The sequence below is a fragment of the Daphnia pulicaria genome, chromosome 4, assembly GCF_021234035.1.
Source record: "Daphnia pulicaria isolate SC F1-1A chromosome 4, SC_F0-13Bv2, whole genome shotgun sequence".
NCBI lineage: Eukaryota > Metazoa > Arthropoda > Branchiopoda > Diplostraca > Daphniidae > Daphnia > Daphnia pulicaria.
In genome coordinates this window covers 6,955,824-6,970,360 of record NC_060916.1, presented here as the reverse complement: position 1 = coordinate 6,970,360, position 14,537 = coordinate 6,955,824, and the positions used below count along the sequence as shown (strand labels likewise).

Sequence of the window (14,537 nt, the reverse complement as noted above, 5' to 3'; positions counted from 1 at the left end):
ATTTAATTAAATTTTGTAATAAGGATGGTACACAGTGGCGAACAACCACTCTTTTCTGGAATTGTATCGACTGAAGAAACGAATCCTCAAGAGGCGGCGATCTTCATAAGTCCTGCAGTACTGCCATACTTGAACGAGTTGTTGAAATTGGGATGGACGGTACTTTTCGGTCGAAAACTAAAAATCCTTTTGGTGTCCACCAAGTCATCGTGTTAACTATTTTCTTCGAAGGTCACGTAAGTGTTTATAAGAAGATTTATTTTTTCTGATTGGACTTGCATATATTTATTGTTTATTAGGCGTTTGTGTTACCCACCGTTCTGTGTTCAGGCAAGACGGAAGCGCTGTACAAACTTATACCACGACACATTAAAATGAAGGCCGCTGAACTTCCAGGGGCTCGTGCCATGGTACCAAAAAAATGCACTGCGATTTCAAAAAAGCCACGATGAACGCTCTTGCTGAAGTCACCATCGGAATTATTTGTGGATGCTACTATCATTATTGCCAGGTATGCAACTAATCTTAAACACTTCAATTTTCTTTTAACCTTTTACAATTTTAAATCCTAGACTCTTCATAGACGGGTGACTGACGTATGCTTGTTGGGACGGGAGTACCATAGTGTTCCACTGGTAAAAAAAATTGTCAAGCTGTTGGGTTCCCTGCCATATCTACATCCAACTACGTTGAATCAAAGCTTTGGAGGTAATTACATTGACTACGTGACAACAATTTGAATTAAAATGGCACTAAGACAACTACGGATTAGTAGCCATGCGGTAGTTTGCCAAAATGTAGGCTGATTGATATTTTCTTCTATTACATATTATTGACGCATATTTTGAGGGACAAAAAGGTTTAGTGAGTCCACGTATTCAAGAACAGCTTAGATTATTGTTAATCTATTATCGAACAACCTGGATTGAAATTTATGGCCCCAACGTGTTTTGCATTGAAAGGAAAGGACATATCTACGAATAACAATATGGAGTCCATCAATCGAAAGGTAAACGCCAAATTTCTCGACCACCCTGGTCTGATAGCTTGGATTGGTAAATGCATTATTAGAAAGAATATCAATTTGAGTTCCCCTAAGACTATTTTTGTTTTAGAATTTAACAAGGTATTTGAAAATGTCACTGCCAGCGAACTAAAGCAATTAATAGAGGGGCAAACAATTCGTAAACCATTCACTAAAATGCAACTTGATTTTAAAGCAAGAATGACTAGAATCGCGGTTTTGCAAAATGAACAACGCACTAATTCAATTTCAATTGAATTCTTTTTGGATTCTGTATCGAAATTTTATCTAGCTACTGGTGAGCATGAAGAAGTTGTCGTAAGTAAATATCATTTTGTACCATTCCTTCCCAGTTTTTAATGATGTTGTGTAGTCACTGTTAATCGCAAGCCTGCCAGCCCACGCGTATCCTCTTTCTAGAGGAACTCGAAGGGTGGCTGATGAAGGGATGGCTAATCCAAGGCTTCCTGTTCGTCCGATGCCGGCTTTCTTCCCTGCTTTTCCAGTCAATCCAGATCATCAAGTCAATCCTACGCATGAACTCGAGCCTGCTCATCAAACCAATCCAGGCCATCCAGTCGATCCTGCACGTGCAATTGAGCCTGCTCATCTTATCATTCCAGGTCATCCAGTCGATCCTGCGCATGCATTTGCACCTGCTCGTCCAGTTGATGTAGGTCATCCAGTCAAGTTTGTGCATACACTCGAGCCTGCTCAACCTGTCAATCCAGATCATCCAGTCGAGCCTGCTCATCAAGTCAATCCAGATCATCCAGTTGAGCCTGCTCATCCAATAGAGCCAGCTTATCCAGTCAATCCTGCTAATGCAATCGGGCCTGCCCATCAACTCCATTTTGGATATCAAGTCGAGCGTGCTCATCAAATTATTCACTAGCAGCACATCCTCATGTGGATGATCGCCAACAAGTTGCCCGAAGAGGCAGGGAGGCATTGTTAGCTCGATTAATTCCAGCTGGCCTGGTTGGAGCACCTCAACTTGATGGGCAAGACGGGATTCTTGCACGTGATGAGCTTGTGCATGCTGTACATCAACTGAATGTAGAAAGGCATATCGTACGTGACGTGAATGCTGGACTTGACGGACGAGCTGATGCCGGGAAAGATACGCAACGTGCTGGAAAGGGCATCATAGTGGAATAAAACAAAAACAATGTTTATCACATCCGTTCAAAAGAATGATTAGTACGTGTACCCAATTTTCTTTCATCCGCCCAGACATTTTAAGAGAGAACGAAGCATACGTTTCTTTACGAAAAAATCCCGATCCGATTTCTACATTAAGTAGCATTTCTAATAAAGCATCACTTAACTTATTTCGTCTTACAGTTAAAATTAGGGAAGCTTGACTAAACAGTCTCGAAAAAATAGCACGAAAAAATAGCACGTTGCCATACCGTGATATGTGCTCCGACTTTTACGTTAAAAGTAAAAGTTAAAAGTTAAATACGTCAAAAGTCAACGTCAAAACGTAGTTTTTGAAAAACCTTGTCAAATGTCAACGTATACGTCAAATTTCTAATTTTCTCGACTTAAGTCAAAAAAATACTTAAGTCAAGAAATGACGTTCCGATCACTGCCAAAGCCATTCTCATTGTTTAAAACGGCGTCAACCCACCCTTCCTCCATGTCTTCGTATTTCTCGACAATGGGGAGAGTGAGTTTAGCACATCCCGTACATGTATATGCGATCGGACGGAATCGGTTTGTAGAATCGTTTAGTTTATAATTCAGATCGTACTTCAAACCTTCAAAAACAACTGGGATCGTTTTTAATCCAGAATAAAATAAAATAAACGTCAGTTAAAGTAATTTTCCTCGTAGGTAAACGAACTTTGCCCTTCTCGACGTTGTTCAAGAGTTGAATAAAGAAAGTAAATGAGATCTTATGGCACATTTTCTATTCCGGAGTAAGTTTTGCATCCTTGAAGTCATAGTTCAATGATTCCAAAATGTTTTGAACCGTAATTGGAGTCAGTCGGCGAAAAGTCAGCGAATAAGGCAGAAAATTGCTTATCTTCAAACATCTATCGGAAGAGCCAAATTAAGCAATAAAAGATAACAAATTTGTAATCAATCATTACCTTGTCCAGATCGAAGAGCGCTAATCCTCGGTTCAACGGATGATATTTGAAGTTCCTACCATACTGCGATTTTAGATTGTTGAAAGTTTGTAGAAAAAACTTAGGAAATAGTTTTTCTTGGATAATAGCAATACCTGAAAATAGAAAATGAAATTAAGATAAGAATTTAATAAATACAGAAAATATCTGTACCCAAAAAAATTTAAAGCGTGAAATATAACTCATCGAGTTCATCCTGGTCGATTCCGACTTGATCAGGGTCAACATAGAAAACATCCTTTGCATGATCTATCATCATCGACAGTAAATTTCTCCTTAAGCCTCCTCCATCTACTCCATCTTCGCCAACGAAAGTCACGACCAAAGGTCTTTTTATCTTCGCTCTAAAAAAAATGAACGGCTGAAATTTAAGCGATAGCCTAATGCGAAAGCACGATAGCTCTTACATAAAAACAGGATTCTTTGCAGCCGTCATCAAATCAGTTACATATGCACCTCGAGTAATACTAATCTGATTGGATTTTTCTTTTAATTTAAGTAGGCCTCTTGATCGGAATACTCCATTATGTGTTCACGATGTTCTTCGAATTTTATCAAAGCTAATCAATTAACAGGTAACAAAAATTGTTTAGAAAAAGGAAAAAATGTGAAATAAAAAAAAATATAACCTTCCGCAGGTAAAACAGCTTGAGGTTCCCAATTATTCATATCGTTATCATAAGTATTGAAATTGTTCCAATCATCCTCAACTTGTTGAACCGTGCATGGTTGAGCATGACTTGTCAACAACGTTAGCGGAACTAACTCTCCACATACTAAACATTCCTCATTGCACTCATCTTCTTCACCAGACGATCCAGAAGAGGTTGCTTCGTCCACATCTATGTCCTTCTGAATTGGACACAGATAAATGTTTCTAGTAGTTACGGCTTTAAGCGCTCTTCCATCAACAAGAGACCCATCTCCTATAGGGAATAAGCTTTTTCCGTTTTTGTTGCATTTCAACATTTTAAATCCACTTTTCAACTCCGGGAATGTCCTTCAAATATTTATTAGAATGTCGATTTAACTAATTTGAAAAAATCACAAAAAAATAATAATAATTACTGTTCAATTTTGTTTTTCACCGATAGCATGTCATCATTTTCTAAAAACTTAGTAGTACGACCCCATAGTCCCGCTTTTTCAAGGTGTTTAGTATTAGCCGCTTTACTAACTGGCTCGCTCAGACATTTTTTTGCCAGACAATGCAAATCTTTCTCAAATGAATTTGGAACTAAGCAAAATTAAATGATGTGACTAAGGGAACACTGCTAAAAACCACAAATAAAAAGTTGAACTTTATAGAACCTTTGATTGCCTTCCCGAATAACTTTTTCCGCTCTTCTTTTTTCTTCTTCTCCAAATCGTCTTCACGTTCCTTTCGTTTTTCTTTTTTTTCTTCTCCAAATCACCTTGTCGTTTCTTGGTTTGGAGCCTCTTAAGTGGATTTTTTTTCGCCGACGGACGGAAATAAGAGAAAGATAAAGACGGCTTTGGATCTATGGCACATTTTTAAATTCATTTATTAGCACATACATTAAATTTACTTGCGTTTCGGTTCTACGTTGAAATATTTTAGAAATGTTATCTTAAATGTAGGCTCCATGAAAGATTACGGAAATGAAATGCTTACCATCAACTCTGTCCTCGTCGTCACTTTCTGCTGCTGCTTCTAAGGAAGCTTTAAAATCCATTTAAAACAATTTTTCTAGTTTCTTTCGATACATATTTAATACAAACTGAACGAATAATAAACGAACTCTGTAAAAACAATGCGTCTAACTCGGTTCACGATTGAAGCTCAACTGATGTATTATTTGGAAAGACGAGAGCAAGACTGCAAGAGATTAAGCTTGAAGCCCCGCCTCTACGTAAACCTTTTTTCCTAACCTCTTGTTACCCATGGTAAGGATGCTGTGATGGTCAAATTTGCAGACTGATTTCCCACCCCCAAAATTCTTCTCGCAGCAAAGTTCGTCGTTTCACACAGCATTCTTACTATGGGAAACAAGAGGTTAGGAAAAAAGTTAACGTTACATTAAGAGCCATATTAGGCTGGACCAATAGATTGGGTGCATGGGTTTCTCACTATTTATGGGAATGGTCTCCTATTAATTTGACACGCAACTTCAAGATGACGCAAAAGTGAAGTAACATCACTCTCTTTTCAATTTCTATGTAGTCTAAAATGTTTTTATATGGCTAGCTGATGAACCCAAAGTGTTTTATATGGCCTATTTTTTTATATGGCTAACAAATGAACCCTAAGTGTAAATGCTAAATAAATATCCGAGATCAGAATATAAAATGTCTTGGATCCATTACTATTAAACTATAAATAAAATAAAGTAACTAAGACCGTAATAGCTGCAATCTGTGACGGCAAGCCGTACATTACAACATTTATTTCAGTCTTCGGTTGACTTACTTCTAATCATCAAAATTTTGGAGAACAAATTGTTTAAGCTGAATGAATTTCTTTTTTACATTCCAAATTTCAATGGTGGCTGGAATGATAAGATCAACAATGCAGAGTAGTTCCTCTTCGGAAATTTTCACTCCAAATTGATCAATTACACAACGATAGAAGGTATTCTTGTAACCAGACCACTTCGAAATCGGTTTTAATTTCTCTCCCTGCAAACGGGGATATATTATTAGACTTACTACAAGACGAATTACGAATTATTGAAATATTACCTGAATCAGCTCAGTAACTTCGCCTTCTATGGCTCCTTTATCTTTCTGGGTTTTTAAATGCTGCAAACCATCGTGATAAAGTTGCATTGGTGAGCGATGATTTTCTGTTCGAAGTGGATGGCAGTTCCATGAGTCTTTAAAGGTCTCTAAGGACCGTTATATGAGGTTCGTGGCCACTATATGCAGACAGAAAATATCTAGGTTGGAATCGACGTCTAGTACACCTTCGGTTTCCATTTCTCTGTAAATAGTGTAAAAAAGAAATGAATATGAAACAAGAAGAATAAGAAGAAAGGTACACTCTCAACACCCAAAAATATCCATGAAAGTTATAGTACAGCGCTCTATAACGTCTTTCCAGAGCCTCTCTACTCTCTGATTGTGTACAGACTTTCCAGTTCTAAACGCGTTTTTATCCACTCCTCTAGCGTTTATCATGAAATCCGCTACTAGTACGTTTCCCCTCCCAAATCAGACCTATGAATTCTAAATTAAAGTATCAATTGGTGAACTAACTTCATTGGTAAACTGTGTTACCTTACACTAGCTGGATAGCCCCATTCCTAAACTCCTTTTCAAATAATCCAATAACTGTTTCGGAACAGTTAATATTTTCCAATGATATGTATATACGATCAAACGGGAAAATCCGTCGATGGCTCCATGGATTATGAATGAGTATCTGTAGAAAAAAAATTGTTGTTAGCAAACAGTAATATGTTCGTTGTGTGCGTGTGCGCGGATTATAATAAATCAGTTGAAAAAATGGTCATCACAAAAAATTTACCGGTCTAATTTGTGGTGTCCATCAATGTGCCATAGCGAAATCGGAGCACAAACCTTGTACACTCTTCGATGAATGCGTTGCATTAAAGGGGCATTTTGTCGTTGTCTTATTGTATGTATTTTGAAAAGCATTAGCTTGAAGGATTCTCCAGTTTATAGAGACGGAACTAAATGATATGTTTACCTAGATATTGTTTCACTTTGTCTACGTCCACATCTAATTTCTTTCTCCTTTGGACTTCAGAAACCGACCGCTCATTTAGAATTATGCTAGTGCGAAAATGAGTTTAGGATGTGAATTTATTCAATATATTATTATGATGTAAATTACCAATTGGACACATGGTTTCCCAATAGGGACAATTCTACTGAACATCCACATGTTAGACAGTCGTCAAAAATGATGTCTCGAGACATAATGAGATGGAGATATTATGACAATGAAATGACAAACTCTATGGAATAATCGAGCAAATTTTTGGTTGAAGAAGCCGTGAAATGTCAAGCAATTGAGTATGAAGTATTTGGACTGTTTGACAGCCGTGACTACGCCCTCACAGACTGCGAGTGTAGCTAAACAGCACTATTCCGCACACTCTTTATGTAGAGGGCGCAACGGTCTATAGGGAGGGGAGCAAAAGACGCCGATCTCTAGGTCTGTATGGGCGTTTGCAGTAGCGGTCGCTAGATGGCAGCACAGGAGGGGCGGGATAGCTCGCGGACTCGATAGTTTTTAAGTTTAGTTTTTAGTTTAAAATTTATCTTATAACAATAGCCAATGGTTTTTACATTTAATTTTTACTTTAACATTAAACTTTTGCTTTTTAAATTAACTTTTAAAAATAGACTTTGGATTTTACATTTAGTTTTTTCTTTTAAAATTACATTTACAATTTTAACAAAAATTTAACAAAAGTTTTTACTTTTTTGTTTTTACTTTACAAAATATGTTTGAAAATTTTTTTAATTTATGATGTCCGAAAATGGCACTAAAGTATTGCCATAGAAAACAGTTCATGAATGCGAGAGTAGTAAATTAAATATCATTGAATGTATAAAAAAGTTGGAAACAACTCAGAAAAGAAAGACATTTTACAGTAAATATTTTTCTTTTAATTCTCCTGAGGATATTTACATTGCAAAAACTGAACGTCCGGGTAAAAATAGAAATGGGCAGTGAATACCAAAAACAAATCAAGCAAAAGTTTTAACAAGCAATCCACCACTCAACCGCACCAAATCCATGGACCCCACTTTTTTTTCCCATTCCGCTATAGGACCTAAAAATCTGAAATAATTCAGGCATATATAGTTTTCTACTCCGGATTCATCTGTTTTTGCAGACATTAAATATTCCCTGCCGTTTGGGAGATATTTAATGTTAAAGTTTAGGTTTTTTCAAATTTTAATAATTTTGGTGGGTCTTTGGTATCGCTTTTTGGGAAAATGCTAACCTTGAAAAAAAAACAAATTCTCCCAAAAGTTAGCTTGGCCATCCCTTAATACCAATCCAAAAGGAATTTACATTCCGGATTAGATTGGCCGAGTTATTCCCAATCTAGTAAAGTGTAATTTTGACCAGTTTCCCACCCAGCCTAGTCGCCATTTTTAATTACTCTCTCTCGCGTTCCTGGCGGATGACAGCCGAAACATACGAGTTCTCTGCACCTCGGGCTTCATATTGCTGGCCACTAGACTATATGAAAGGGCCTAGAGTAAGTCCCCCGTTCTAAAGTGAAGGCCAGGAAAGCGTAGCTTCGGCTTCGGCAGTACTTGCAGATGACTAGCACCTTTTATTGTGGCATGACTGTCACATTAGTTTTCAATTTTCTTTAACAGTATATACCCGACCTTCTTGAAACAATCTGAACACGAAATGCCTGCAGGCAAATCGTTAACGTTACAATTCAAATGTTTCAAGAGTGGCTGTCAAATGGTTGTTCAAACAACTATTGGCTGTTCCAACGTGCACGGCATTTTTGAAAAGTCGTAGTTTGCCACGTTTGAAAATTTTTTCTGTAACAGCAATTTCAGTCTGCAACAGTTGTGACTGAGAATGTATTGCCAACTATTTCATTATGAAGCGTTAATAACCAAGAAATGTCATCAACGTCCATCCACACAAAGTGTCTGTCCCTGCAAAACATTACCCAATGTCAAAAGTAATCAGGTAACGAGAAAATTTAAAACCACAATTAATACAGCACTTTTTTGTAATTTATTTCCCATAGTCTGTGCTTTCTGGCATTCGATTTTTAGTCTTAGTGTAAACGTGTATTTTAAAAATTGGTTGTCGTGTGGACAAGTTATTTTCATCAACAAGATTTTCTCAATAACTTTTGTTAAGGTAGTGGTAGATGCTGCAACGACTTCGTCTTTAGTCAAGATTTGGGTAAACAATTCCGCACTTCTGCCGGATCAGAATTGTCATCTCACGAGAATTTTAGCATTTTCCTTACTTTAGTAGGCTAATCCTTTACAATAATTTTAACACGTCAGCGATTGTCATTTGTCTAGTTCTCGGTGCTGTGGTTTCCTCGGGATGTTTGAAAAATGCTTTAAAGTAGTAGTAGTAATAGTAAAGTAATAATTAAAACTTTTGGCTTCTCTGATAGTCATCCTTAAAAAAGTAACAATGATAACTATTCGATGTAAAAAATGGAAGTTGTCATGCATATTCCAGAATTTGGGATCCGTTTGAGAAGAACGTTCTACACTTTACCTTCTATATAGTAAGTGAACAGAATTCCTGTTTGGAATGGGGGTTAAAACAGCATAACTTTTCAGTCTGACTTATTGGAAAATGAATGAATATCAGATGGAATTATCGGAAATCGCTAGATGAAAATTAACGTCTTATTATGTGTGGACACATACGCTTGAAATTAGGTAGAAAAATAACTAAAGAAAAGCCACAGTTAAAATTATTTTAAAGACCAATCGACTCCATCAACCAAAATGTGTACTGAGTCTATACCACAGCCTTGTTAGGTGTCATCGATGGCAACGATACAATTTTAACCCTACCACCTACCATCAACCTATGGGACCTACCATAAAAATGGGGAGAATGGAAAATTTCAAAGAAGATTGATCTTCAACATGTAAGTTTCAATTCAAAATAATTTCGCGGAGTGAACTGTAATTTAAAACATTTTTGTGTAAATTACATTGTAGCAAGGAAAGTAGTGTTCGAAAAAGGATAGATTTCTGAAATATGAAGAAGAAAACCCAGAATTCAAGTGTACTTGATTCCCATGGTACCCTTTACTTTTTTGTAATATACTTGACACCACAGACAACCTCAATGGAAATGTAGCAAAAGGGATTTGTCTGTGATCGGTAGTCATTTACATTGTCGAAGTAAAAATATTGATAATAACGTGGTAGGAAACGGGAGACAACATAGGGAAAATTGGTTTTAAGAAACTGGACGGACACGCAACTAATAACATCATTGCTGAAAAATTTATCTGTGACCGGTACTAATATTTGATTCCATCACGTTATGTATTCTAAACTAGATTTTTAGATTTTAGCTGTTATTGAGTTCTGGAGTTAGGCGTTACTTTTAGCAAGACCTTACTTCCGTCATAACTTCTATTGATTCGCCAACAAACAATTTGTCATTTGTCATTGTAGGATCAGTATTGGCCGCCAAATCATCCAGTGAAAGGTAGCAGACAAACGATTCCAACAATCCTCGACGAATCTAGTTTGCAGAGGTCTGACAGCCCACTACACAAGCAACAAGAAAGTAGTGCTCCTCAACCCAAAAATTTCGCCGATTTTAGTCCTCCTCCACCGCCTCCGCCAGAACAATTTGACCATTACCCAGACTTGGATTTGCCGCAGCCTCCTCCGCCAAATTTAGAGTTTGGAGTAAGTTTTGATTTTCCAATGCCTCCCCCATCAGAAAATGATCAATTGGCGTCGTATCTCGTCAATCATTTTGAACATTTTGAATTTGGAGTGAATGGTGATTGGCCAATGCCTTCCCCACTAGAAAACGATGAATCGGCGTCGCGTCTCTCAAATCAAACCAGGAGTTCAGGAACTGACTGGGGTGTGTTTGAAGCCAACATTCGACAGCAGCAAGCAAAAAACCGAAAACGTCAAGAACGTTCAAAGTTGGTCACCAATACAATTTCAAGGAAGAGGAACAATATTCACGTTGAGAAGGATATGTTCACGTGGTGGTAGTTTCTGGATGGTGTAGGAAAACGGTATGCCTATTGTCATTATTTATTTTCTTCATATTTTAATTTTTTTTGTTTTTTAGAGGATCAATCTTTCTCGTCGATCTCTCCGAAGTACGCAATAAGTTTGGCAAATGGAAAACAAATTCAGACGGCACTGTGCTTCATCGCTGCAATTACCGGCCAAGAAGGAAACTTTCCTGTAGTCGTATGTTAAGCAAACTGGTCAAACTTTTGTCCTTGAACGTGAACACATTCCTGAGCGCCAACAAATTCACTGTCTTGACGTCCATCTTAAACTTCTGCGAGACGCCAAGCGCAATAGCATAAAGCACAAAGAAAAGACAATTCTATAGTAGAGCCGCTTCTATATAAACTTTTTACCAGTACCAGGAAAAATTTGCTCCCCAAAATTGGAAACTGGTGTCATAGTATAAACAAATTTAGAAAAGATTCTCGCCCACCTAATTCCATCAGCTTAAGGTTCAAGTTACTAGAAAAAGCTCTTTCCCAGGTTTTTAAAAATTTTTACATCGATGTCGATGTTGCTCGGTATTTATTATTCTTTTCTAAGGCTCAACTTTAAACCACTAAAAACAACGAAGCGGTGGTATCTTGAAGGAAATTTAAGCATTGTTAAGGCCCCGTTCATGTAGTTGTGGGCCATTCATGCGATAATGCGAAGTGGTACACAAAACAAGCAAGTCCCATTAGCTTATGTTCTGATGTCGCTAAAACAACGCAAAGACATAAAGGTCCTCTAATTGCTTTTTAAATATGTTCTTAAAAAGTAAACACGTGTAGTAGAATTTATCTGTGACATCAAAAAGGCCGTTTTGCAGAGCATTTGAATTGTTTTTGGCGAAGTTGTTCAAATTTTTTGTTGCGATTTCCATTTGACTCAATGCCTTTTAAGGCAATTGAAAAAAAAAATTGGACTAGTGTCACACTTCCGCACAGATAAATCTGTGCCCCTTCTTTGCAAATTATGAGTTTACTTTTTCTCCCGAAAGCCAAAATCATTCCCAACGTCTCTCATCGACTATACGTGATATTGTCAACCATGACGCCCAAAAGCTTTAAAAAATGGTTTGGATACGTCACAAACACATGGTTGAATTCATCTACATGGCCGATTGCAAATTGGTGTCAGCATCACCGTAAAGTCCGTACAAATAATGATGTCGAGGGATGGCATACTAGGTAAGAGCATGCTAGGCATACTTGTCCCAGGTGATCAAATCTTAATTCCTTACTACATTCCAGATACATTTGCATTGCTGCGTGAGGCATTAGTCTAAAAAAACGTAATCCTTTGATGCGAAGTCGATTGTCAATTTCTCGTCTCGATCAAGTTTAGGATTAAAGTCGCACTCAGAGTCGTCCATGATGACAAAATCTAATGCATATTCCAAAACTCTCTCTTTGATCATATTCTTCCAGAAAGATTTTCTTGTGGACGTGATCTCAATTTATTTTTTTTATTTCTTTCTCCAATTTCTTTTCATTCATCATCAGTACAGTTTTAAAAGCCGATGCTACATTTTCTTCCAGCGACACTGGTTCGTCAACGTTGTGGATGATGGCAAAATGCTGGATAGCAGCTTTTTTATTCGGAACAGTTTCGTCATCGTTTAACTTTGGCTGGATGATGCAATTAGTTTTCAGTTGTTCAAAAAAATTCTCCACTTTTTTACCATGGATTCCGGCTTGTTCCAGGGAGTAACTGACTTAATGAAAATTTCCAATAATGACTGCCCAGTAGGGCCCTGATAGAATCGATGTGATGGCCTAATAGATTAGCTATGTTCAATTTTTGCTGCTTGTAGGAATCGATGGCGCAAAAGGATTGGCATTGACTGAAATTTTTGTTGATTTTGCGATAAAATGTCATTTGCATGCGAATGTGCTAGTTCAAAATTGTTTCACTTCTTCTTAACATCTAAACAATACGGGTCGGTTTATTTTACCCGTCCATTTCTTTGATGATGAGGAATGCGAGATAATAGGGAGCGACAGGATAGAAGAAGGCGTTGTTTGATTCAACCAATTTTTCTAACATGCTGGCGGAAATCTTCCCTGCTTCCACTTTTTAGTTTTGTCCAGTGATGACTTTTTTTCGTTTCATGAAGGTTTGCGGTCTTGCGAGACGTTTTTTTTTATACCGCATTGAAGATGCAAAGTTTTGTTGATACGGTTGATGAGCTGCTGACGTGCAGCGTGTGCCTGGACCGGTTCTGCACACCGAAAGTGCTACCATGTCAGCACACGTTTTGCATGGGGCCTTGCATTTCGGGAATCGTTAAACAGTATTGTTACATTACATGGTATTAAGTAAATTTAAGTTTTTTTTTTATCTTTAATCTAATTTCTATGATCTTTTTATTTGAGGTTCAATGTCCGTCATGCAGATAGGAATGGAAAGTTCCTGAGCAAGAAATTAATGGTTTCCCGCCGAATTTTACTTTGCAACTTCTTGATCTGCCCAGCAGCTCGAGAAGTCGTGAGGAGTTGCCCAATCAATTGGCCGACCATATGTATACCTTACATGTGGATAAGGTATATTTTTTTAATACTTACTAATGATGTTACAATTATTTTTTTGATTCGTTATGTTCATTCGGAATTTTTTTTCCTTTTTTTACGATTTCAGCTTCCAGATTTGAATATTTTTACGAAAGAAAATCTTTTTACTGGTGAAGCTGGAATGGATGGTCAATTTTTTGAGCAGTTCGACGAAATAAAGACAGGCATTTCTAGCAAAGAAACACTTATTGATGCTCTTGAAAGGATGACCGAAGAGCTTCACAACGGCTACTCAAAGCTAGCGTATCTTCCCCTTTAAAAATGAGACGGATGACGAAAGTCTACTGGGCCACTATGCAGTAGTCAAATTTATTGTAGATGGTGTGTATAATTTTAATGCTTAATTTACATTGTGGAATCCGCTGTCGTAATTGCCCTTTTATCTCCTTATCGATGTCCTTTTTAAAGAATCCCAAATTTCCGAAATGTACAAAGAAATGCTCCTTCAAGGACACATACTTAGAAGAGAGCGCAAAAAATATTACCATATTAAATGGAAAGCTTTTTGGATTGTGTAATTACCCCAACAGCAAAAAAATCTCGTCCGAGTCTCATTTTTCAAATAAAATTCTACTTTTTTTCATAAAAAATTGAGTTCTCTGATTCGTTTTTCTTTCATTAACTTGTCAGTTTCAGTGCCCAATTTGTAGTTCTTAGTACCAAATGTGCATACCCAGTACATTACGGTTTGTCCTTCGAAACTGTTGACAGTGCCGCATTGGTTGTACATAGTACCGAATGTGAAAAATTTCAACACTAGTGCCGAAAATGTAGGCAATCATGATTCCATATTCGAGTACATGTTAAAGGAAACTGAAAACCAGCAAGCGAATATGACAAACAATAAGCCATTTTTGAGCGGTTTGGGACCAAACTTCACACCCAAAAAAATTGATCAACAACAAAACAACTACTACAACATAACAATCAGAAATGAAAATCAATCTAACGAAATTGCCAAAAAATTCTTCACTGATGAGGAACAAGCATGTTTTTAATATCTGCAGAACACAGATGACGAAACACTGAAACAGATCGCTCAACGAAAGTTTATAAAAAATTCCAATAGTTTGTTTTTCAAGTTATTGAAAATGACTA

General features: G+C 37.2%; 1 protein-coding gene and 3 long non-coding RNA genes across 6 annotated transcripts; 2 read left to right on the top strand and 2 right to left on the bottom strand.

The window, feature by feature from the left end:
* The first annotated feature begins 32 nt into the window (after window positions 1-32).
* Window positions 33-1,004, top strand: LOC124336773. Its single transcript, XR_006917177.1, has 3 exons — window positions 33-236; window positions 300-511; window positions 573-1,004. It is a non-coding gene; the product is annotated as an uncharacterized LOC124336773 (long non-coding RNA).
* Window positions 1,005-1,229: 225 nt separating this feature from the next.
* Window positions 1,230-2,438, top strand: LOC124335990 (sporozoite surface protein 2-like). Its single transcript, XM_046789493.1, has 2 exons — window positions 1,230-1,322; window positions 1,398-2,438. Exon 2 carries the CDS (start codon window positions 1,473-1,475, stop codon window positions 1,917-1,919), a length of 447 nt encoding a protein of 148 aa, XP_046645449.1. The 5' UTR covers window positions 1,230-1,322; window positions 1,398-1,472; the 3' UTR covers window positions 1,920-2,438.
* A 589-nt stretch (window positions 2,439-3,027) lies between these two features.
* Window positions 3,028-3,663, bottom strand: LOC124335972. The gene is made up of 4 exons (XR_006916977.1): window positions 3,573-3,663; window positions 3,319-3,509; window positions 3,127-3,260; window positions 3,028-3,069 (listed from the first exon to the last, which is right to left on the bottom strand). It is a non-coding gene; the product is annotated as an uncharacterized LOC124335972 (long non-coding RNA).
* A 1,873-nt stretch (window positions 3,664-5,536) lies between these two features.
* Window positions 5,537-7,234, bottom strand: LOC124338647. 3 transcript variants are annotated; one of them, XR_006917922.1, is made up of 7 exons: window positions 6,986-7,234; window positions 6,839-6,924; window positions 6,656-6,760; window positions 6,406-6,550; window positions 6,179-6,345; window positions 5,869-6,109; window positions 5,537-5,805 (listed from the first exon to the last, which is right to left on the bottom strand). It is a non-coding gene; the product is annotated as an uncharacterized LOC124338647 (long non-coding RNA). The 3 variants fall into 3 exon arrangements; XR_006917921.1 differs by having other exon boundaries at window positions 6,656-6,924; XR_006917923.1 differs by having other exon boundaries at window positions 6,179-6,354; window positions 6,411-6,550; window positions 6,656-6,924.
* Window positions 7,235-14,537: the final 7,303 nt, after the last annotated feature.